The following is a 24,418-nucleotide window of genomic DNA, read 5'->3' as shown; positions in this document are numbered from 1 at the left end:
ACGGTGGGTGCACAACTGGCTGAGAATTGTTCTCCGAGAGTAGTTTTCAATGGGTGGCTGTCAAACTGGGAAGGTGTGTCTGCTGGAGTCCCGCAGGGGTCAGTCCTGGGTCCAGTGCCATTCAATATTTGTATTAGTGACTTGGATAACGGAGCGGAGTGTGTGCTGATACGTTTGTGGCTGACACCAAGCTGGGAGGGGTTGCAAGCACTTTGGAGGGCAGGATTCGAAGTCAAAACCGGCCGGACAAATTGGAAAATTGGCGTGAAATCAACAAGAGGAAATTCAGTACAAGTGCAAAGTGCTTCACTCAGGAAGGAAAAATCAAACGTCTAGTGTCAGGAAGAGGAGCTGTGGGTTAGAGTGAGTCACAAAGTGAATGAGCCAGCGACGTGATGCCGTTGTGAAACCAGCTAATATTCCGGGGTGTATTAGCAGGCGCGTCATATGTGAGACATGGGTGGGGATTGTCCCATTCTGCTCGGCACTGGCGAGGCCTCTGTCCAGTTCTGGGTGCTGCGCTTTAAGAAAGATGTGGACAAATTGGAGAGAGGCCAGAGGAGAGCCACAGAAATGATCAAAGGTTTAGAAAACCAGACCTGCGAGAGAAGATTAAAATCTGGGCATGTTTAGTCCTGAGAAAAGACAACTCGGGGATGCGGGGGGAGGTGAGAACAGCCTTCAAATGTCTTAAGGGCTGTTACGGGGGGGACGGGGATCAATTGTTCTCCATGTCCCCCGAGGGCAGGACAGGAAGTACTGGGCTTCATCTGCAGCGAGGGAGATGTAGGGTAGATATTAGGGGAAAACTTTCTAACTAACTCTAAGGGGAGTTAATCTCTGGACCAGGCGTCCAAGGGCGGTTGTGGGATCCCTGACAGGACACGAGGTTTTTAAGAACAGGTTGGACAAGCCCCTGTCAGGGATGGTCGAGGTTGATTTGCTCCCTCCTCAGCGCAGGGGCCTGGACCTGAGGAGCTCTCGAGGTCCCTTCCAGCCCCACATTTCTGTGTTTCTCTGATAGTTTATTTCCCTGCTGTACAGACATTCTGTTAAAACCACGTCTTCTCTTAATATAGGAGATGCTGCTTGCGCCTCTGTAGTCACGGTTAAGTTGAATTTTGCTCCTAAAACAGGGTTATACAGAATATATTGTTTTCTACAATCTAATCTAATCTATCTATCCCCATCCACTCCATCCATCTATCTATCCCCATATACCCCATCCATCCATTCATCTATCTATCTATCCCCATCCACCCCATCTATCTATCTATCTATCTATCTATCTATCTATCCCCATCCACCCATCTATCTAATCTATCTATCTATCCCCATCCACCCCATCTATCTATCTAATCTATCCATCCCCATATACCCCATCCATCCATTCATCTATCTACCTATCCCATCCACCCCATCTATCTACCTACCTATCTACCTATCCCCATCCACCCCATCTATCTATCTATCCATCCTCATATACCCCATCCATCTATCTATCCCCATCCATACCCTCTATCTATCTATCCCCATCCACCCCCTCTATCTATCTGTCTATCTATCCATCCCCATATACCCCATCCATCCATTCATCTATCTATCCCCATCCACCCCATCTATCTATCTACCTATCCCCATCCACCCCATCTATCTACCTATCCCCATCCACCCCATCCATTCATCTATCCATCCCCATCCACCCCATCTATCTATCTATCTATCTATCTATCTATCTATCTATCTATCTATCTATCTATCTAATCTACTTTCCTAAACTATATAAAGGGAACGTAGCCTATAAGGTAATAATATAGAATAGTTAATTAAGGATCATTTCTTGACTCCATGCGAGACGCAGACTGGGAGTTATTAACAGAAAGTAGCTTCACACAAAATGGCAGAGACTAAGGAGAATTCTGTGTCTGCACATGGCTGAATCCCCGTGAAATGCCTGGAACAGGCACTGGTCTAATAAACGAAGCATGAAATAATAATATGTATTGTCTGGATTATGGTAGAGCCCAAAGGCCCAGCTGTGCCGGGCGCTGCACGGACACAGTAAAACAGTGTAGTGAGGAACTGTGTTGTTATTTTCTACACGTGCCCTGCGCCGTTCACGGGGTGTCCGCCTGCAGTGGGGCAGACCCAGGGAGCTGAGGTCTGCCTCCAGGACCCCCTCGGGCAGAGCCGGCTGGCTCCAGAGGGCACCCCTCACTCTCAGCGGCAGCTGGGGCCTGTTGCCTGCTGGGGGTTGGGGTGGTTCTTGTACCTGTCTGGGAAGGTCTCTTTTGGAGCCACCTCCCCGGGGGGTTCAGGGCAAGGGGCTGTTAACCCTCGGAACCCCCAGCAGCAGGATGTTACTGGGGCGCAGGGTAGCGGCGTTCTTCACTGGCTGGGCTTTGGGAGCGCAGGCTCGGGGAGATGGCTCGATGACTCAGTTATTGGTCTGTGTGGACGGCGGGGGGAGAGGTGGCTGCTAACTGGGCCCTCCCTGTGCCCCCAGCTGCCCTGCTTCTGGGTGAGGAGCCCCTGGACCCCAAATGTTTCACGCGCTGCCTGGAGGACCTGACCTGCTTCTGGGAGAGCAGCAGCCCCCCGAGTGCCACGGAATACGGCTTCTTCTACGTCGTGGAGTGAGTCCCCCTCCCCCACCGGGGGCCCCTCTGCGGGGAGCTGAGGGGGGGAGGGGGCAGGTCTTGGAATGTCAATGACACATGATGCCTCCCATCCCCCCCATGCCCACCTCTGTGCCCCCAAGTCTCACCCCACAGCCTGCGCCCTAGCCCCCTCCCTCTGCACCCTCAGGCTGGGCCCCCCATGTCGGCCCCACCAAGCATGCCCCCTATGCTGAGACCCCCTCCCCAGGCCTCCCCTCCCCCCGGGTTCTGCCGCTGCTGACCCCCCGCCCCCCTCTCTCCCCGACTCCGACAGGGGGGACGCCCCACAGCGCTGCAACGTGAGCGTGGCCCGGACGCCCTGGAACAGCACCCGCTTCAGCTGCGTCTTCCCCCCCCAGGACACCCCGTCCTTCACCCCCCTGCGCGTCGGCGCATACGCCGGCAACAGCAGCAACGTTATCCACTCCCGCACCATCATGATCAACCAAGTGGGTAGGTGTGAGAGCCGGGACGGGAAAGGCCCCACGTCCCCCTGAGCCAGCCCGTCCTCCTGCCCCGGGCCAGAGCGGAGCCGGCGCCCCCCAGAGGGGAAAGGTCCCATGCCCCACTCACCACCCCGTGAGCCAGCTGGTCTCCTGCCCCAGGCTGGATTGGAGCCGGTGCCCTCTAGAGGGGAAAGGCCTCGAGCCCCATTCCCTGCCCCCCTGAGCCAGCCAGTCCCTGCCATGGGGCCAGATAGGAGCCAGCACCACCTAGAGGGGAAAGGCCCAATGATCCATTCCCTGCCCCCCCCGCCAGTCCCTGCCATGGGGCCAGATAGGAGCCAGCACCACCTAGAGCGGAAAGGCCCAATGATCCATTCCCTGCCCCCCCCGCCAGTCCCTGCCATGGGGCCAGATAGGAGCCAGCACCACCTAGAGCGGAAAGGCCCAATGACCCATTCCCTGACCCCCTGAGCCAGTCCCTGCCATGGGGCCGGACAGGAGTCCGTGCCTAGCCTCGCTCCCCACCCCCCGACCCAGCCGGTCCTGCCCCGGGCCAGGTGGGAGCTGGCGCCCCCTAGAGGGGAAAGGCCTCGAGCCCCATTCCCAGCCCCCCCCGGACCCACCAGCTCACGTCTCCCGCCCTTGCCCCACAGTTCTCCTGGAGCCTCCGTCCAACCTGACGGCGCGCACGACCGAGAGCCCGGGGCAGCTGGCGGTGAGCTGGCAGCCGCCCGGCCTGCGCTACCTGGAGAGCAGCCTGCGCTACGAGGTGGCCTTCGCCCCCGAGGGCGCCGAGCGCCAGACGGTGAGTGCCCCCGATCCCCCGCCCGCCCCCCCCCCGGCGCCCCTCACCCTGCCCGCCCCCACCCGGCGCCCCTCACCCCGCCCGCCCCCGCCCGGTGCCCCTCACCCTGCCCTCCCGCCCGCTGCAGGTCAACATCCCCGACGGCCGCACCGAGTGTCTCATCCTCAACCTGCGGGGCCGGACCCGCTACGCCCTGGCCGTGCGCGTCAAGCCCGACGGCGTCAGCTACAGCGGCTACTGGAGCGCCTGGTCGGCGCCGGTCACCGTGGTGACGCCCCGCGGTGAGACCCCCCCGCTGCCCCTCCCGCGTTGGGGGGCGGGGGATAGCGGGGGCATGGAGGGGGAAGGGCCGTGGGCTGGCGGGGGATAGCGGGGGGATGCGGGGACGGGGCCGTGGGCTGGCAGGGGATAGTGGGGGGATGGGGGGAGGGGCCGTGGGCTGGCGGGGCCATGGGCTGGCGGGGGATAGCAGGGGGATGGGGGTGGAGGGGCCGTGGGCTGGTCTGGTCCCACTGGAGGCAGCTGGTGCCATCCCTGGGGCCTCTCGTGCCCGCTGCCTGGGCTGACCCTGCCTCCCCACCTTGCAGATCTGGACCCCCTGATCCTGTCGCTGTCTCTCATCCTGTTGCTCATCGTGGTGCTCCTGGCCCTCTTTGCCCTGCTCACCCACCGCAGGTACCGCCCGCCGCACCCGTTCCCACCGGGACAGCCCATCCCCGGCTCCCTGCCCGCCACGCCCATGCCCACCAGAACAGCCCGTCCCCCGCCCACCGCGTCCGTGCCCACCGGGACAGCCCATCCCCGGCTCCCTGCCCGCCACGCCCGTGCCCACCAGAACAGCCCGTCCCCCGCCCCCGGGGCCCCTCCAGGCTAAGGCTTCAAGGTGCTTGTGGGGGGAGAGATCCAACCCCAGCCTTACGCGTGTGCACACGCCTGCCAAACTGGGGGTGTCCCTAGGCGTGCATGTCCTTGTGTGTGGTAGCATGCACATGCGTGTTGTCACAGGTGTGCAGATGCTTGGAGGTCGTCTGAGGGGATGCGCGAGGCATGTGGGTGGTGCTGGGGGCCGTATCTCCCGAGCCCCCTGCAGCCAATGGCCCACGAGCGTTTGCAGGGTGGGTGCACACACATTTCCATGCGGCGGCGGGGGGGGGGGTTTCACGCCGGGACTTGTCTCCTGTTCACCACTGCCCCCCCTCCAGGTTTTTGAAGAAGAAGCTGTGGCCGGTGATTCCCAGCCCGGAGCACAAATTCGAGGGGCTTTTCACCCTCTACAAGGGGAACTTCCAGGTACCAGATCCTGCCCTGGCCGGGGCTCCAGGGGCACTGCAGGGGTCTGCAGCCCATCGACGCATGGAGGGGTCTGGCCAGCAGGGCCTGCTGGGGGTCACCACCCTGCCCGGGGGGCATCTGTGCTGGGGATATGGGGGTCTGATGCTGGGGGGATACGCTGGGCTGGGGGACCAGGGTGATTGTCCAGGGGGGGAGATGCTTAGAGATGGGGGAGCCGCCAGAGGAGGGCCAAGGTGGAGAGTGAGCCTGGGGCTGGTTTTCATGCTGCCAAATGCTAGGCATTGTTGTGGTAGGCCCTACATAAACCCTTGGTTTAAAACAAAGGGGCTGGCAGGAGCTGGTGGGGGACAGGCAGAACCGGAGAGTCCAGGGATGCAGAGAGGGGGCTCAGAGCCCCAGACTTGGCTCAGTAGGTGACCCCCCCCCCACCCCGCCTCTCTGGTGATCCAGGCCCTGTTGCTTTCGCAGCTCTGGCTGGGACAAAGAAATGCCTACCTGTGGTGGAGCGCGAACCCTGGCTATTTGGAGGAGCAGCCCACCATGCTGGAAGTGCTGTCCGAGGGCCGCGAATCCAAGGCGGAGGGGCCGGTGCCCCCTTTGCCCCCCAAAGCCCAGGGCTTGGTCCCGCCCGCCCGCCCTGAGCCGCCCGCGGAGCCCCAGGATGACTACCTGGTGCTGGATGAACAGCTGATGCCATGCAGTCTCGGCAAGGACTCTCTGCTCCTGCCGGATGCCCGGAGCAGTGCGAGCTCTGAAGCCCCCCCTGCCATGGGGCAGGAGCTGGGCTCCCCGGGGGCGACACCGGAGCCCGTCCCAGAGGAGCGGGTCTCGTCCTCCTCCAGCTTCGAGTACACCGTCTTTGACCCCAGTTCGGAGCTGCTGGCACCCTGTGGGCACCAGCGCCCGCTCAAATACAGCTACCTGCTGGTGTCCGACTCCGGGATCTCCGCTGACTACAGCCCCCTGGGCACCAGCACCAACCGGCCCAACCTCTACACCAACCTGTGCCAGGAGGAGTGCCAGGCCCAGCCCTTCCCAGCCAGCTACGTGGTGTGCTCATAGTGCCGGCGGACGGGCACGGGACTCTGGGCCTGGAGAACAGAGATGGAACCCCACGTCTGCCGGACGTCCCGGCAGGACGAAGAAAAGACCCCGTCCCAGCAGGACGTTGAGGGGACCGGGGATGATATAAAGGAGACCCCCCATCCCAGCAGGACGTTGAGGGGACCCCGTCCTGGCATGACGTAAAGGACACCCCATCCCAGCGGGACGCAGAGGATGGATATATGACCCCAGCACCAGTTCCCTCTTACCCGGGGCTTGCAAGGCTGTGGTGGAAGCCAATGGAGGTGGATCTGAACTGCCCCAGCCCAGACTCAGACTGGACTCTTGCAAGACCGGAAACTCCCACTGGGCCGGATGGGCCACGGGCAACGCGGCCGGTGCCAGCGGTCACATCCGCGGAGCAGATGGTCAAGGGCCAACCTGCCAGCAGGGAGCGTGACCGCCAATTCCCCCCACACCAGAGCTGGCTTGGATTCGAAACACGAGCTGGGTGGAAGCTGCAGCCCCTGTGCCACCAAGGGGAGCCCACCCACTCTGCGACCCCCCAAGCCTGGCTTGGCTGCAAGGAATGCTGGGAGTCCCGCAATCCTGCTTCGTGCCCAGGGACACGGACTTCCTGCCCCTTTTCTTTTTGTACTTATGTGTATAGGGGGGGAAGCTCAAAAAGCCCCGTTACTCTTGTAAATCTGTTACTGCTGTGACAGGGGCTAGAGGTTGGGGGAGGGGGGAGGGCTGGGTGTCTGGACTCTTGGGTTCTAGCCCCAGCTGTGGGAGGAGAGTGGGGCCTAGTGGTTAGAGCTAGGGGAGCTGGGAGTCAGGACTGCTGGGTTCTAGCCCAGCTGTGCCACGGACTTGCTTTGTGACCTTGGGCATGTCCCACCCGACCCCTGCGCCTCAGTTTTCCCATTTGTAAAACAGGGCTGACAATACTGACCGACCCGGGCTGTCATTCGGATCTTCCCTCTGCTATTAGTATTTAACTCCATGGGGTCATCCCTGCCCTGGGGTGCTCCCGGATGGCCTGATTCGCCCTGGCACCACCACCAACCCATGGGGCCAGCATTGAAACGCCTGGGGTTGAGGGCTGTCTCCTACCTGCCCGGCAGTGGTGGGGCCCCAACTTAGGGCAGGGGCTTGTTAAAGGGGAGCAGGAGGGTCTGGCGAGGAGCGCCAGTGGGGGTTGAGAATCCCCCAGAACTAGGGGACTGCCCCACAGTGCAGAGTGCCCTGGCAGGGGTGGGGCCCCACTTGGAGCCCACAGTAGCTGGATGCGTGATAGATCTTTGCCTTTTAATAAAGATGTTTTTTTTCACTCCGCGTCTGCCTAGTCTCTGCTGGGGAAGGCTCCACGCATCCGGGACACCCCATTACATCAGCTCTCAGAAACTGACCAAGCTCCGGCTTCAAACCAGTTCAGTCTCTTCCCACTCACTGCTCCTCCAGAGGGCTGCTGCCTTCTCTGCTGGGGAGAAACCTCCTTCCCCATCTACCAAGTTTGTTCCTGGCCAGCCCTGTTCTTTAGTGGCCCTACCGCTCACCCCTCCCTGGGATCCCACCCGTAGCTTTATAGAGCCACCAGACCCCCTCACAGACGCGTTTTGGGCTCTGCCTTCCCGAGCAACCCTTTGCTGCGCCGGGGGAGAGACTGGAACCTCTGTAGGGCAGGGACTGGCTTTGTGATCTGGGTTTGTACAGCGCCTAGCACAATGGGATCCTGGACACTGCCGTCATACAGATAAACCACGTTTTCCGCGCCTCGTAGCAGGGCCTGAGGAGCCCATCGCAACACCGGTTAAAGCCAGCGTGCATGGCTGCCTGTCCCACATACTGGGGTGTTGCACGTGCACAGCACTAGTGCAAGGAACCGTGGCAACGGGGCCCTGGACGCTGCTGGCTCTCAGCCCGGGCGTTAACAGTGCCAGGGTGCCAGGGGCGGAATCGGCGGAGTAGCTCCGCTTGGGTCCAGCCCCCCCACCAGCGTGAGAACACGTCCCTCCTTCGGCTCAGCGCCCATCCCCACCTGATAGCGATTATCTCCACAGCAACCGGCCCCCCGGGGTTATCAGCAGCGGCTCAGCTTGTGGCGGGCCGCGGGAGCCCAGCCAAGCGCTGACTCTCGGCGCCGATCCAACAGCGGCAGAGTGAGCCACTTGGGAAGGGAGCCCGTCCGGAGAGATGGGAGGGGGCAGGAGCTGAAGGCTGCGGCCGAGACAGCAGGGAGCCTGCACGTGAGCTGTTGGGCCTGATTCGTGGCTCCACCCTCCGTGTGCCAGCGCCCCCAGCCCTGTGTCAGCTCAGCTCCATGGCACTAAGCCAGCTGTGAGGGACACTCATGTGGGAGGGGAGTGGGGTCTAGTGGGTTAGGGAGGGTCTGGGAGCCAGGACTCCTGGGTTCTACTCCCAGATCTGGGAGGGCCTGGAGTCAGATTCTATTACTGGTTCTGGACGGGGAGTGAGGTCTAATGGGGGAAGTGACTTTCTCGAGGTAAGACAGCAGGTACTGAGTGGCAGAGCCAGGAGCAGAAGGCCAATCTCCTCTGCTCCAAGCCCTGCATCCTATGCACTGGAACAGATGGGCTCCCCCTCAGAGCTGGGCGCAGCTAACCGGTCAGGTCACCCCACCTCCCCAGAGAGCCGAAACCATGGAAAATAAATTCGATTTGGGGTAGAGAGTGCGTATTGCTCTGTGTCTGCGCAGCACCTGGCGCGATCTCGGCTGTTCCTTCGGCGGTACTGGAATAAACAGATTTGAATTGTTGAATTTTCCTTCATTTCTATTCACAAAGTAAGCAGGCCAAGGAGGGGACGTACAGAGACGGATTTCCCCCTAAATCGCCCAAGGATCAGCCAATAACCAGGGCAGAAACCCACACTCGGGAAACACACGAATTTACATCTCCAGAGCCCCAAGGGTCATTTCTCAGCCCCGGCAGCTCTATCTGTGTCCGAAGCCGCCCCTAGATCCTCGGCATGCCCCCAGGGAACCGGGGACACCCTCATCTCTCCATCGAGGTTGAACCCCAGCTTCCATTCCTGGTCTGCGGCACCGGGCTGGGACAGGCGTGCCCTGAACGTCCGGTCGCCCCCACAGTCCTCCTGGCCCAGGGCTGGCGCCGAGTCCGGGCACAGCCAGCACTGGGCTGGGAAGTAGCGCTGGAGGATGCAGAGATAATCCTCCACCTCTGTTTCCCCGGAGACCTGCATGGAGGCGATGAGCTGGCAGCAGGTGGCAGATCCTTGGGGGTCCGCGCCGAGGCGCCCCGTGAAGTAGGAAGCTGTGTCCACCAGCAGGGCTGAGAGCCGGGCGACCGCCTGAGGGCCAGGGCAACCAGCGAGGTACTGCTCCAGCCCGTCCAGCAGGAGGAGGGCAGGGGGCCCAGGCAGGCTCTGGTGCAGCGAGGCCAACAGCCGCAGCAGCTCCCGCAGCGAGGGCGGGTAGAGGAACTGGATGCGCTAGGGTGGGGAAGGGGAGGGAGCTATTGAATGGGGTCGGCCCCAGCCCGGGATCCCCTCCCCCACAGCCCAGCCTGGGATCCCCTCCCTCACCAGACCAACCTCGACCCAGCCCAGCCCCCCGCCTCCCAGCTAGCCCCAACCCAGTATCTCCTCCCTTCCCCTGCCCACCATCCCCCTGTGCCCAACATCCAGCCACGTCCAGGCCCTGTCCTATGCCAGCACCCCCTCCAAAAAGCCCCTCCCTATCTGGCCCCGCCCACTCCTCAAGCCCCTCCCTTTATCCTAGGCCCTTAGGCTCCTCCCCTGCCATGAAGCCCCACCCCTTAGCTCCCCTCCTACTCCCTCCCTCCCATCAAGCACTGCGGCCTCCAGCTTCTCCCCCCATTCAGCCCTCCCGGGAGAAAGGAACTCCGACCCGCTAAGATTTTTACCCTTGGCCCCGCCCCCTCCCCGCAGGCCCCGCCCAGGATATTGGCCCCGCCCACTCCCCGCAAGCCCCGCCCAGGATATTGGCCCCGCCCACTCCCCGCAAGCCCCGCCCATCACCTGCAGGCCGCGCGCGTCGCTCTCCCCGCGCCGGGCCCCCGGCAGCCGCTGCAGGGCGCGGGGCGCCAGGAACAGCGCGCGGGGCCCGGCCAGCGCCGCCCGGAACAGCAGCGCCGAGCGGCCCGAGCGGGCCGGGCCCAGCACCAGGGCCGGGGCCGGGGCCGGGCCGGGCCCAGCGGCCCCCAGCGCCCGCTGCAGCGCCGCCGACATTGCCCCGCCCACTACTCGCCCCGGGCCAATCCGGAGGGATGTCCCGCCCCGTCCCCGGGTGATAGCTAATCAGAAATCGTACTCCGTTCCGGTCACGCCCCCTTCCCACCTCCAGCCAATCCGGAATAAGGACCGCCCACTCTCGTTGTTCTAGCCAATCCGGGGGGAAGGCCCGCCCACTCTCTGAAGTCTAGCCAATCAGTGGCTGCAACCGCCTCTAGCCGCGCCCTCCCTGCCCCACCTCCTGCCCTGAGCACTGGACCCACCCCCTCCCAGCTGGGATAGAACCCAGGCGTCCGGGCCCCAGCCCCTACCCTGGGCACTGGACCCACCCCCTCCCAGCTGGGATAGAACCCAGGCGTCCGGGCCCCAGCCCCTACCCTGGGCACTGGACCCACCCCCTCCCAGCTTGGATAGAACCCAGGCGTCCGGGCCCCACCCCCTGCCCTGAGCACTGGACCCACCCCCTCCCAGCTGGGATAGAACCCAGGCGTCCGGGCCCCACCCCCTGCCCTGAGCACTGGACCCACTCCCTCCCAGCTGGGATAGAACCCAGGCGTCCGGGCCCCAGCCCCTACCCTGGGCACTGGACCCACCCCCTCCCAGCTGGGATAGAACCCAGGCGTCCGGGCCCCAGCCCCTACCCTGGGCACTGGACCCACCCCCTCCCAGCTGGGATAGAACCCAGGCGTCCGGGCCCCAGCCCCTCCCAGCTGGGATAGAACCCAGGCGTCCGGTGCCACCCCCTACCCTGGGCACTGAACCCACCACCTCCCAGCTGGGATAGAACCCAGGCGTCCGGCGCCACCCCGTGCCCTGAGCACTGGACCTGAGTTCACCTGCACTGACTGGGCTATATAAGACCGACACACCCTTTGGCTGGAGCCCCAGGCGCTGATGGGGGTGGGGAGAGCAGAGGGGTTTGAGGCATGTTCCCTTTATTTGGGGCACCCACCAAAAGGCTGGCTGCCAAATCTATCCACACAGCTCTGCCGATGCCCCTGGATCTTGACCCACAGCCCCCTGCTATCCCAGCCCTGGATTCCCTCCCTCCAGCTCAGTCAATGCCCCTTGATCCTGACCTATCTCAGCTGCTCCCCCAACCCAGCTGTGGCAATGCTCCTCACCCCTGACCTGCAGCCCTTCTGCTACCCTGGCCCTGCTACCCCTTCCATCTCTGCTAAGGCCCTTAATCGCAACCTGCACCCCCTGCTATCCCAGCTCTGCTTCCCCCACCGCTCTGGCGATGCGCCTCAACCCCGACCTCCTGTGAATGCCCCTCAAGCCTGACCCATCGCCTCCTTAGAAAGGCGCCAGAGAAACTTATTTCACCATAACGTGAATGGGGGCCCCTGGGTGATCGCTGGCTTTGGGCCCGAAGGGCAACCGGGAGCCATGGGGGACTCGGAGGGGGATTAATTCAAACATTTAGCAGTTACTAAACGGTGGCATTTTCGGCCGGCTGGTGCCTCCATCTGTCCCCTGCTCCGTGGGGCATCTGCAAACCTCTCGCCATCTGCCGCCTGCAAGGGAAGCAAGGAGAAGGGCCAGAGCTGGAGGGGGGAGGGGAGCTAGGTTGGGAGGAGTTAATTTGCAGTAGAATTGGGGAGGGGAGGAAATCCAGGGACACCCCAGCGAGTGGACACCTGATAAGCACCCTGGGGTCCTACCGTTACCACCCGGGGCTGCATTATCCCAGGGGCAGCCCAGCCTGGGGTGAAATGATACAAGGGAAGCTTGTCCCATGCCCGAGGGGGTCACCAGCTGGGAGGGGGGAGGCAGAGGGGGATCTCTGGGCTGCAAAGGGTCAGAAGGAACCCACCTCAGCCAGTCTTCCTCCCCCCCCCCCGGCCGATTTTAAGGAGGATCCAATTAACGAGATTACGCGGGGATCACAGCTCAGGGCAGCTCGGTTGTTAATTACCAGCTAAGGCACAGTGTGTGTGCCCATGTGCCAGGCGGGTGTGGAGCTGGTGTGATCTCCCAGGCCAACTACTGGAGAGCCTGGTGAATTGGCCCTGACCTTAGACTGGGGTCCCTGATCTCCCCGCCCCACACAGGCTCCGTTGCCCCCAACTCACCTGTCAGCCTGGGGATGCTGGATATATAAATTTAAATTAAATTAATGGAGATATCCCATCTCCTAGAACTGGAAGGGACCTTCAAAGGTCATCGAGTCCAGCCCCCTGCCTTCACTAGCAGGACCAAGTACTGATTTTGCCCCAGATCCCCAAGTGGCCCCCTCAAGGATTGAACTCACAACCCTGGGTTTAGCAGGCCAATGCTCAAACCACTGAGCTATCCCTCCCCCCCAAGGATATAAACTACAGACCCTCCCCCCTGGGTAATGGATTTAACAACCCCTCCTGCACGGACAGACACACAGAGACCACTATATGGGGTGCCCAAAGGGCCTGCTGTGGGGCAAGTGCCCCACTGTGGAATGGGGGGCCTACCCAAGGGGGTTTTAGTGCCACACCTCCCCACCAACATGTCCCAGCCCTGGGACTGCTGGGGGGGGGGGGCGGAGCATGGGCCTTTCCCCTGTAGGGGGAACCAGCTCCCATCCAGCCCCAGGGACTGTCTGGCTCAGGGGTTTGGCCCCCTTTCTTTGGGGCTGCTTTCCATGGCCAGCTTGGTTGGAGATCTGTCACATGCAGGGGATCTTGTGTGGGGGAGGTTACCTCTCCCCTCTCTCCCCTCCACCTCTGCTCTGAATGTGTCTGGGAATCCATTGCTAATGGATAGCTGCAGTGTACTGTGTCAGTGCTCGAAATGGGGCGGGGGGCAATGGAAGGGCAGGGGTGTGGGTGCTGTTTTAGTGTCAGGAGGTGAACAGGGGGGTACAGGGTATTGGGGATGGGCTGGGGGAGGGGCTGTTTTAGGGGCAGGAGAGTGTGGGGGGTGTGGTGGTACAGGGCATTGGACAGGGGGTGGGGGTGGCTGTACCAGGGTCCTCCCTTTGGCATGTTTCTGGTGGGTGCCCAGCTCTGGGCAGGGCCACCGTGCTGCTGGCATGCAGAGCTGGCAGGGTGGCTGTGGAGGGGAGGGGGGGGACTGGGGACGGTACACAGGGTTGGGGAGCAGGGCATGGGAGGGGGGCGCAGCTCCCCACACTGGCTAGGGAATTGGGGGGAGTGAATATACCGGGGGCTGGGAAGCAGGACTTCTGGGTCTGTTCCCAGCTCTGGGATTGGCCCTGCAGGGTTGGCCTGGAGTCTCCAGCAATTAAAGATTAATCTTTAATTAACGATTATGTCATGTGATGAAATCTCCGGCAATACGTCCACCCGAAATTGGCAACCCGAATACCCTGGCACTTGGGGGAGCGGGGGGGGGGGGGGAGGGGAGGGCTGCTCATTTGGTCAAGTGCCATTTTCCAGGCCTCTGTCAGAGCTGCCAATCACCCCCTACACACACACATGCTCCCTAGCAACTGCGTTGCCTAGCGCCCGCTGCTCCGGTTGCCAGGCAACCCTGAGAACTTTCAGGGTTCCAGTGGGTGGAGAATTTTTAAGGGGGAGGCCAGAAACTGCCTCCCCTGATGACACCCCCCCCTCCCAGGCTCAATCCCACCTGCAGCCTCTAGTGACTGTGGGGGAGGGAGGGCGGCTGTGGACCGATAGCACCCTCGCTAACTATCGGGGAAGGGGCGGATTAAAGGGAATGGGGTGTTCACTGCCCATCCTCCACCCTGTTCTGTGTGTCTCCGGATTGCCAAGGGGCCCATCACTGGTGTTTTTGGGCACTGAGTTTGCTCCCAGGATGTGCTGGGCCCTCCCACAACCCCCTCCCTCACATATACACAGACATACTGTACACACCCACAGGGTAGGAGGGTGTGTTGGGGGGACAGAAAAGGGGGATGGGATGGGACCATTATGGTCACCTAGTCTGGCCTCCTGCATGGCCCAGGCCAGCGAATTTCCCCCAGCGATCCCTGCATCCGGCCTGTCACCTCTGTGGGAGCTAGCGAGGACGATTCTAGAGCTGGGGGGGGGCGGCCCTGGGGCTGGCTCTTGAATAGGATGATTCCAGAGTCGGGGGTTCTAGAACAGCGAGTTCTTGCGTCAGTGATTCTAGAGATAGGGGGTTACATTCGGGGTTGTAGAAGAGAAGTGTTCTAGAATTGGGGGTTCTGGCCTGGAGGGCTCCAGAACTTGGCAGTATTAGAGTTGGGTGGTTCCTGAGTTGGGTTCTAGAATGGGGGTCCCAGAGCAGAGTGACTGTAGAGTTTGGGGGGTTGGACTGGGACGATTACGGAGCGGTGAGATCTAGAACGATGGGGTTTTCAGAACAGGGTATTCTGGAGCAGGAGGTTCTGGAATGGGTACTTCTGGAGTGGGGAGGTTCTAGAGCGGGGGGGCTATGGACTGTGGGGTGCTCCAGAGCCTTTTCCAAATCTGCTCTGTAGGCCGAACGGTTCAGCTGGGGGACGGGGCAGGACCCTGCTAGAGCGAAGCCCCCAGTAGCGCATGGAGTCTGGTACCAGCCCTGCCCTGGGCAAGAATATTGAAGTAGAAGCACCAGCTGCCTCCACCTTGCTACAGAAGCCAAGAGACCAGACCCCACCCTCACATACAGGCCCTCCTCCCAGCACCGGCTGGCTCCCAGATCTGGGGCTTTTACCGTCTTCCAGGGCCAGGAGGAGCCAGCCACTCTCCTGCCTCCGTCCAAGGTCTGGAGAGACGCTGGAGCCCAGTGGCCTCTCCCACTAGGCTCCAAGTCCCCATGTGCCGGTGGAGTCGGCAGATGCACTAGGAGCAGAGATGGAGGGTGGGCAATGTACTTAGGAAGGGTCATATCAAATCACCCCCATGGCTCACGGGCCACCCACCTGACAGCGAGAGAAGTGCCCTGAGAATGGTTCCCCCCGCCCCATATTTACCTAAGGCAGACGGGCTCCTCTCAAGCAGGTCAGGAGTCAAGCAGCCGGGAAGATCCACCCTTTGAGAGCCACCTCCAGACCGGGAGCTCTGGCTGCTGGGAGAACTGGAGAGCGCTGACCTGGGCCTTGTGGATGTCAGAACCAAGCAGAGGTGGGAAGATGTCAGCCGTGCTGGATTTGTGACGCAGGCCGAGCCCAGGGTTTGCCTAGATTGATAGATGCCAGGGCCAGACGGGACCACTGAGCTCCTGGATACCCGAGCTGCCCTCCAGCAATTCCTGGTTGAACTGGGGCACTTGTCGAAACACACCCAAGCTTGATTTCAAAATTGCCAGTGATGGAAAACCCACCACGAGCCTTGGGAAGTTGTTCCAACAGTGAATCCCCCTCTCTGTTAAAAACATGCACCTTAGTGCCAGTCTGAATTTGGCCAGCTTCAACTTCCAGCCTTTGGCTCGTGTTCGACCTTTCGCTGCTAGACTGAAGAGCCCAGGATAAGTATTTGTTCCTTGTAGGCGCTCAGAGACGGGGATCGAGTCGCCCTTTAACCTTCTCTTTGTTAAGCTAAATAGATTGGGCTCCTGGAGTCTCTCACGCGAAGGGCTGTTTTCTAATCCTTGAATCATTTCCCCGGCACTTCTTTGAACCCTCTCCAACTTATCAACCTGCTCCTTAGCTGAGCGCAGGATTCCAGCCGAGGTGGCACCAGTGCCAAATCCAGAAGGCATAAAATCGCTGCGCCTACTTGAAGTCTCCTTAAAGGTGTTTGAAATGTTTCATTTCAGGCTTTTAAACTGAGGCCCTGCAATTCTTATTTACCCAGCTGAAGAAAATCAGTCAACGTTTTCAAAGATGCTGCTCTAGGACCAGTGGAAAATTCCCCCTTGAACTGGCTTTTTGATGGCCAATTGGGGTTTTTGAGAAAAATTATTTTTTTGTGTGTGTGGAAAGTGTTTGATTTCCTCCCAGATGTTCGACTGGTCCTCGAACAACCAAAAATCTGAAAACTGCCCCCAAAATGGGAAAAATCCCCAAACCAAGACTGACCGAAAGCAAAAAAATAATGGTGGTTTGGGGGACACACACCAAACAGTCAAATTTTTCTACAGAAAATGTCAAGAGAGACAATTAGAGGTTGGGGTTGGGTTTTTTTTTCCCTTCCAGTTTTTGTTGAAAATTTCCACCCAAAAACCTCCCCCATTTTCCAGTGCTGAGTTCCCTCCATGCCCATTTGTAGAGCCCTGCACGGATACAAAATGTATATCCACAGCCGATCCATGATCTGCAAACATGGGCCATGGATATAAAGCGGATAGCCGCAGCTTGGCTGGGCCATTTGTTTCAATGAAAGAAAGAAAGAAAGAAAGAAAGAAAGAAAGAAAGAAAGAAAGAAGCGACCCTACAGAATACCCAGCCCCAGGGAGAGTTGCAGGCCCCACAGACGTGTGTGGCCGAAGCTCCTATTGATTTCCGTGGCTCCAGCGTTTCCCCTGGGTGGCTCCAGGACTAGTTTTCCACCCTGATGCTAAGGAAAGGGCAGCGTTGCACTGGTTGGCTCCCAGCCCCCTTGCGCCCAGGGGCAGCGAGTTGTATGGGCCCATGGTGCCCGTGCTCCGGGAATATTCAGAGCCCGGGGGCCCGGCTCCACCAATGTTCGAGAGACCGGGCCCCACCTGCCGCCCCCGTGCACCTCCCCCGGAGCATCTCCCGGCCCCGCATGCCGTTCCTGGGCGATTTAAAATCTCCCGGCAGCGCAGCGGGGCTAAAGTGGCTTCCTGCCCGCCCTCACTGCACACAGCACATCACTCCTGGAAGTGGCCAGCACGTCTCTGCAGCCCCTGGGGGGCGTCTCTGCGCGCTGCCCCCACCTCAAGCACCAACTCTGCCACTGGAACTGTGGCCAATGGGAGCTGCGGGCAGCAGCACATGGAGACCTCTGGCCCCCCTGCCTAGGAGCCGCTGCCAGAGGGGTGTACGGGTAGCTTTCAGGAGCCACCTGAAGTAAGCACTGCACCTCACACCCCTTCCCGCACCCCAACCCCCTGCCCCAGCCCAGAGCCCACACCCACTCCTGCACCCCAACCCCCTGCCCCAGCCCAGAGCCTGCTCCCAGTACCCAAACTCCCTCCCAGAGCGCAACCCCTCACCCCTCTGGCAACCAATCTCCCTCCCAGAGCCCACACCCACTCCTGCACCCAAACCCCCTGCCCCAGCCCAGAGCCCACACCCCCTCCTGCACCCCAACCCCCTGCCCCAGTCCAGAGCCCACACTCCCTCCTGCACCCCAACCCCCTGCCCCAGTCCAGAGCCCACACCCCCTCCTGCACCCCAACCCCCTGCCCCAGTCCAGAGCCCACACTCCCTCCTGCACCCCAACCCCCTGCCCCAGCCCAGAGCCTGCACCCAGCACCCAAACTCCCTCCCAGAGTGCAACCCCTCACCCCTCTGGCACCCAATCTCCCTCCCAGAGCCCACACCCACTCCTGCACCCCAACCCCCTGCCCCAGCCCAGAGCCCACACCCCCTCCTGCACCCAAACCCCCTGCCCCAGCCCAGAGCCCGTACCCAGCATCCAAACTCCCTCCCAGAACCCGCACCCCTCCTGCACCCAAACTCCCTCCCAGAGCCTTAGGCAGGTGTGTGTGTGGGGGTGGGAGGGCGTGACTTGGACCCGTTCTGGGCACCACCAAAAATTATACAAACCCGCCGCCCCTGCTCGCGTCTGCTTATCTCCACGCACGTCCCACTGAGTGAACTCTCTGAAGCGGCCAGCGACCCTGGGCTGGGCGGGCCATGGCTCAGATCCGGTGAGGCAACTCACGTGGCAGCAGGATTCCTCGCCTGCCCACCCACGAACGCCTGGGCCAGTCCTTGCAGCGTCTGTGGTCTCCTAAATCAGCAGCCAGGGCTGAAATCCACCCTCATGCGCTGGAGCCAGCACAAGCCCTTGGCGTCACTTAAATCTCGCTTAAAAGAGACGGAGCATGGCCCAGCGGACGAGGCATTTGGCTGGGAGTCAGGACGTTTGGGCTGGAGCTCGGGCCCTTGAGCCTGGTGGGCTTGGAGACCCCGAGCTGCAACGTCCCCGCTCCCAGCAGGGGCGACGCTGCAGTACCGGGGTTATAATTCCTACAACACCCTGGGAACCTCTGGCCATAGGAAGCAGCCTGACCCTTCGGTGGCACGTTTGGGGCTGAGGCAGGGTGTGTTGGGGGGGACAGTCACCTTGCAAATCTCATACTGCTCATGGCTGGGGGAGGGGAATCCCACCCTGACCCTTGTGCTGTCTGAGCTGCGGCTGCTTCTGGGGTGGCTGGCAGCGGGTGTTTTAACAAGCGGTGGCTTAGAGCAGGGCGCGAAGGCGAATGCTGCATCCAGCCAGCAGTGCAGAGGGGGGGATGTTAACTGGAGCTAACTGAGATATCAGGGCTAACAGCCCCTCGTCTTGTCATATACCAGCGGGGGGAGCGGGCGGGCTGATGACCGTGAGTGATGAGGGCCTGGGTGCTTGGACTCAGCCCCTGCAAGTCAGAGCCTGGGGGTCTCCGAGGAGGTCATGGCGCCCACTAGCCACTGGGCACTTTGGAGGCTCAGAGCCAAACACTGATTGGCTCCAATGGAGCAGCACTGATTTGCCCCACTCGATGGGTCCAGACCCCCGGCTGGCTTTCCTAGTCTTTTGACCCTCTCCATCCTGACCCTGGGTGCTCTCGCTCCCCATGGAAAAGTCTGATCCCATGCAGGGATCCTCCTCATCTTGTGGTGAGGAGTTCCACAGGCCAACACAATCCCTGGGGGGCGGGGGTTGGGAATGGGGTAGCGCAACACAGGGGCCAGCATGGATCTTGGCTCGCTGGTGCCATCTGGTGTGGGTGGGCACCATTCCGTCTTCCTTCCGGGGTGGTGCTGAGCCCACGGCTGGGGTGAGCAGCAGCCGGTGCAGGAAGGAGGGAGAGAGGCACAGATGAGCGACTCTCCCCTCGGCTACGCGTATTCTCAAGCAATAACAACGCAATCCGTATTATCTACCCAAGAATACCCGTCATCGAAGGGAGCTAGTGGGCTGGGGGTTCCTCTTGGGCACAGCTCCCGCCCAGGTGACCCGGAGGGGAGCTCCAGCCTGCAGAGAAAACAGGAGGGAAAGCAGGGGCTGAAAGAGCAAAAGAGAGTTAGTCACAAGGGAACGGGGGTGGGGCGGGTTAGGAGGCCAGGCTGGCAGCACTACCCTGATTCTGTGTCCGGCCCTCTGGGCTCTTACCCCACATGGCCCCACTGGGCCCAGCTCTGGGCTGGAGCAGGTTCGTGCCACTCTGCTGGCTTCCATACAGGGCTGCCAGGTCACACCGGCTGGGGGTCTGGGCCCATTGACTCCAATGGAGAGACACCCATTGACACCGGCTGGGGGTCTGGGCCCATTGACTCCAATGGAATGACACCCATTGACACCGGCTGGGGTTCTGGGCCCATTGACTCCAATGGAGAGACTCCCATTGACACCAGCTGGGGGTCCGGGACCATTGACTCCAATGGAGAGATGCCCATTGACACCGGCTGGAGATCTGGGCCCATTGACTCCAATGGAGAGACACCCATTGACACCAGCCAGGGATCTGGGTCCATTGACTCCAATGGAGAGATGCCCATTGACACCAGCCAGGGATCTGGGTCCATTGACTCCAATGGAGAGATGCCCATTGACACCAGCCAGGGATCTGGGCCCATTGACTCCAATGGAGAGACTCCCATTGACACCAGCTGGGGGTCCGGGACCATTGACTCCAATGGAGAGATGCCCATTGACACCAGCCAGGGATCTGGGCCCATTGACTCCAATGGAGAGATGCCCATTGACACCGGCTGGAGATCTGGGCCCATTGACTCCAATGGAGAGATGCCCATTGACACTGGCTGGGGGTCTGGGCCCATTGACTCCAATGGAACAACGCCCATTGACACCAGCCGGGGATCTCGGCCCATTGACTCCAGCTGAGTGACACTGGACTAGAACCCAGGAGTCCTGACTCACAGATGCCCCACTCGCTAGTATCTAAACATATGCTGCCCCATGTAGATAGCTTGCAAAACACCCCATTCACTTAGGGGTGTCAGGGGAATGAATGGGGTCTCCCTAAGGGAATGCTGGGTACAGGAACACGCTCTCAGGGAAATGCTCTGGGGCAGGGAGGGGCCGGCGAAAAGGCTTTTCATTTGGGCCCAGCTGGGATTGGCTCACAGTCTCTTGTGGTAACGATGATTCCATTAGTCATTTAAAAAAAGGCCTCATTAAGGCTGGGTCCATTTGGGCTTGGCCAGCACCTTGTACATTTCAAATTCCTTAAGTCACTTTGGCAACGGCTGCTCTGAGCGTCTAGCCTGGCCCTGGCCCTGCCTCCCTTAGCTTAGTTGTGAGTAGCCTGGGGCGAGAACCCAGGAGTCCTAGCACCCACCCCCTGCTCTAACCACTAGGCCATAATGCCCTAACCCTGCTCTTTACAGCTGATCTAAAACTGGGGGCAAATACATTCACCCTCAGTCCTGAGTCCCCGCCCTCTCCCTGCTGTAACCCACTAGCCTCCACTTCCGTCCCAGAGCCAGAAACAGAACCCAGGAGTCCTGACTCCCAGCCCCGCCCGCCCGCTCTAATCACTAAACCCCACTTCCTTCCTAGTGCTGATTCTAGAACCCCGCCCTCCTGACATGTCAGGCCATCTCTCCTCTTCCGAGCAGGGAGCACACACAGGCACCCAGATAAATGTTTAATTCTGACACTCCGGAGCTCTGGGCAGGGTGTTGTGGGGGTGGTATTTTTTCCAGGGGGTGTTAATGGACCCAAAGCAGCTCTTCACACCAGCACTGTCTGCCGCGTGACTGGTTACACAGCTGGAAGTGTGATGTAAGACTATTTCCCCAGGTGCCCCCACCCCCCAATTTCCACTCTTAAGACCCCCTCTTGCTCCCAGGGACCCCTCTCCTAGCAGGGAAAGATGGGGACACCTGCTCTGCAAATACCTGCGCTCTGGAATTGTTATTAGATGTCTTAGAGTCATGGCTATAGACCCCAGCCGAGATCAGGGCCCCATCACACCGGGCGCTGCACAGACACCAACCAAGATCGGGCCCCCACTGTGCCAGGCGCTGCCCAGCCCCTGACCGAGATCGGGCCCACAACGTATCAGGCGCTGAACAGACCCCAGCCGAGATCAGGGCTCCTTCACCCCGGGCGCTGCCAAGTCCCTGACTGAGATCGGGCCCACAGTGTACTGGGCGAGATCAGGGCCCCGTCACCCCGGGCGCTGCCAAGCCCCTACACCAGCTCGCCCTGGCTAGGAAACCTGCCATGTCCAAAGGTTCTGGGCTCTGATGACAAGCGAGATCTTGTTCTCCAGCGATCAGACCTTTCTCTGCTCTCTCCCCCATCCTTCTCCTTCCCTGCCCCCCCCACCTCGTTCGCTTTCAGCACCAAGGCCAGCTCCCCCGGTTCGCATTGTCCCAGGAAGCCATGATCCGCCCTAGTCATTTCCACACACACACAGGCCCAGAACTCAGCCAAATGCTGGCAGCGACTGATCGCCGAGCAGTGGCGGAGGCGACAGAAAATGGGGGTTCGAGAGTGGATTTGGGCAGGGCCCCAGATCTCCCCGCTGTCCTGGTATTTGGAGAGTCCAGCCCAGGCCGGGGGAGGGGGGGTTCTTTTAGGGGGTGGATAAACAAGTGGAAGCCTGCAACTTTTAGGGCAAGGCTACCGCTTTGCCCAGCCAGCATCCGAGATGCCTGGGGCCCGTGGCCCACGCCCGGGGCCATTCAAATGCACTTTGATGGCTCATCTGTTCCCCCCCCCCAATCAACTGACGCAGTTCTTCGCAAAGGGTTTAGGGGGGACTCCGGATCGGTGTCAGTCTGAACCCCAGGCCCCCTTCTGCCATGGGCTGGGGCGGGGAGCAACTGACAAACTAGCGAGAAGAATAAAAACGGGGCGGTTTTTGGATGGGGGGGGTTTACACATTTTTGCTCACTAAAAAGGGGGGGGGCAGGAATCAACGAGAAAAGCCACAACGCAGAGAAGGGCGCAGCTAAGTGGGATGCAGTAACTGACTGTGAAAACGCAAGGGGGGGGGTGGATTTTGCCAGAGAGGGGGGAACATTCTCGGAGATGCTTTGGAAAAGAAAAGACCCTAAAAATAAAAAAGGACCAGAGCGGGCTCCCCAACCAGAAAATAACCCCGGGGCTTCATCTTCGTTCCGTGTGTCTGGCTGGGGAAGAGCCCCCAAACCGGTGCTGGCGGGTTAGGAAAATGACACTTGAGGCTGGCTGGTCCCCACCCGCGGGAGTAGCAGTGTGAGCTGGAGACGCTGGGGTGGGAGAGGCGCTGCCCCTAGGGGCTGGGGCAGTGAGAGCAGAGGAGGGGCTGGAGGGGGGGATGGGGCTCTGGCCCTAGGAAAGGATGGGGCGGAATGGAAGCATGGGTGGGGTGGGTGGAAAAAAACCAATGGGGTTTTCTTAGCATATTGCCCCACCTTAGCTGATCTCTCTCTCTCACACACACACACACACTCACACTCACTAACACACACACACTGACACACACACTCATTGACACTAACACACTCACTCACTAGCACTCTCACACACTAACACACACTGAAACACACTCACTAACACACACACTCATTGACACTAACGCACACACTCATCGACACACACACTAACACACACACACTGACACACACTCATCGACACTCACACTCACTAGCATTCACACTCACTCACTAGCACTCACACTCACTGACACACTCACTGACACACACATTGACATTAACACACTCGCTCACTAGCACTCACACTCACTAACACACACGCTGACTAACACACACACACACACACACACACTGACACTAACACACACACACCACCAAGCGGATCCGGTCCTGGGCACGCAAAGAAACAGCAAAAGGCTCCCGGGGGGCAGGGACGCGACCCGAGAGCCCGGGACTCACCCCGCTTTTGTCCGGCAGCTCCTGCGGGGGGGCGGTAGCGCGGAGGGTGGGGGGGCAGCGGCTCGCCTCGCCTCGTGTCTGTCTGTCCATCCTCAGCCCAGGCTCCTTCTCGATCTTTTCTCTCGGCGGAGGAAATCCCCGGATTTCTGGTGGAATTCCAGCCGGATGTGTCTTTAAAATCACGCCCCCCCCCCCAATTCCCTCTCTGCCCCCATCCCCGGATCGCCCCCCCCAGTCCAGAAACCTCCATGGCTCCTGGAAAAGCAGCCCCCCCCATCTCCATGCTGTATACACGCCTGGGAAAAGGAAAGAGGCGAGGCGGGGGCTGGATTTGCCCCCCCCCCCCCGCCGTCACTGCAGCCAGCCGCCCCCTCTGCCCCCCCCAGGAGCGAAGGGGTCACGCGATGGGGGGAAGGAGCCGTGTGGCGAGCGCAGGACCCGCAGCAGGCCGGTGGATGCCAGCCACGCCCTGTGCCCCGGGCTGGGGGAAGCGCTGCCCGCCGGGGGGGCGGGGTGCCCGCTGCCTGCCCGGGGCGGGGAGGGGCAAAGCCCCGGCGTGGGGTGGGGCCTGCCCGCGGGTGACAGTCACGCGAGTGGGGTGGGACTGAGCGGGGCGGGGGATCGTGGTTGTAAAGGAGGCGACGCCCCGGTATGGGGGGGGGGTCTGAAGAGAGGGGCCGGGAGGGGGAGCGGGGACTCTGGCGGGGGGGGGAAAGGTGGGGAGCTGGGGAGGGCCCCGCCCCACTTGTGAAACTGACCGCTCCCCCCGTGTGAGTGCGGGGCCCCTGCGCGGCTGGACCAGGGGGATGGGAGGCGCGGTTGGGAGGGGTTCAAAGGGGATGTGTGTGGGGGGGGAGCGACACGCCGGTGCCGGACAGACAGACTCCCCCCCCCCCGCCCCAGAGCCAGGCTCGGTTCTGGCCCCCATGCCCCGATTCGCGACTCACTGGGGCCTCCGGCTGCAGGGCGGGGCCTGGGGCTCTGCGGACACGTGTGTGTGTGTGTGTGGGGGGGGCACCAACTGCATTTCCAGCCTCCTGCTGTGGGCAGCCCT

At 61.0% G+C, this 24,418-nt stretch overlaps 3 protein-coding genes across 6 annotated transcripts in view; 2 read left to right on the top strand and 1 right to left on the bottom strand.

Annotated features, from left to right (window-relative positions):
• Nucleotides 1–2,628, top strand: part of RGL3 (ral guanine nucleotide dissociation stimulator like 3) — a 29,324-nt gene extending 26,696 nt beyond the window's left edge. For 3 of the 4 annotated variants that reach the window (XM_054012763.1, XM_054012761.1, XM_054012764.1), the window contains one exon: nt 2,507–2,595. Coding sequence is in view for 1 of the 4 variants with exons in the window: in XM_054012762.1 (XP_053868737.1) it covers nt 2,507–2,525 (19 nt within the window). In the remaining 3 variants the exon portion in view is untranslated. Of the gene's footprint in view, nt 1–2,506 lie in introns of all 4 variants that reach the window. The other variant, XM_054012762.1, reaches the window with a different exon arrangement.
• On the top strand, nt 2,544–6,266 carry EPOR (erythropoietin receptor). The gene is made up of 7 exons (XM_054013172.1): nt 2,544–2,636; nt 3,020–3,113; nt 3,760–3,911; nt 4,039–4,192; nt 4,499–4,586; nt 5,114–5,201; nt 5,673–6,266. Exons 1-7 carry the CDS (start codon nt 2,544–2,546, stop codon nt 6,264–6,266), a joined length of 1,263 nt encoding a protein of 420 aa, XP_053869147.1.
• A 2,756-nt stretch (nt 6,267–9,022) lies between these two features.
• SWSAP1 (SWIM-type zinc finger 7 associated protein 1) lies at nt 9,023–10,496 on the bottom strand. The gene is made up of 2 exons (XM_054012765.1): nt 10,272–10,496; nt 9,023–9,722 (listed from the first exon to the last, which is right to left on the bottom strand). The coding sequence occupies exons 1-2, from the start codon at nt 10,479–10,481 to the stop codon at nt 9,183–9,185; spliced, it is 750 nt and encodes a 249-aa protein (XP_053868740.1). The 5' UTR covers nt 10,482–10,496; the 3' UTR covers nt 9,023–9,182.
• Between the last annotated feature and the right edge of the window lie 13,922 nt (nt 10,497–24,418).

This window comes from Malaclemys terrapin, chromosome 23, assembly GCF_027887155.1.
Source record: "Malaclemys terrapin pileata isolate rMalTer1 chromosome 23, rMalTer1.hap1, whole genome shotgun sequence".
NCBI classification, from domain to species: Eukaryota; Metazoa; Chordata; order Testudines; family Emydidae; genus Malaclemys; species Malaclemys terrapin.
Note: the sequence above shows the minus strand (reverse complement) of the source record. Positions and strands in the feature narration are given on the sequence as shown.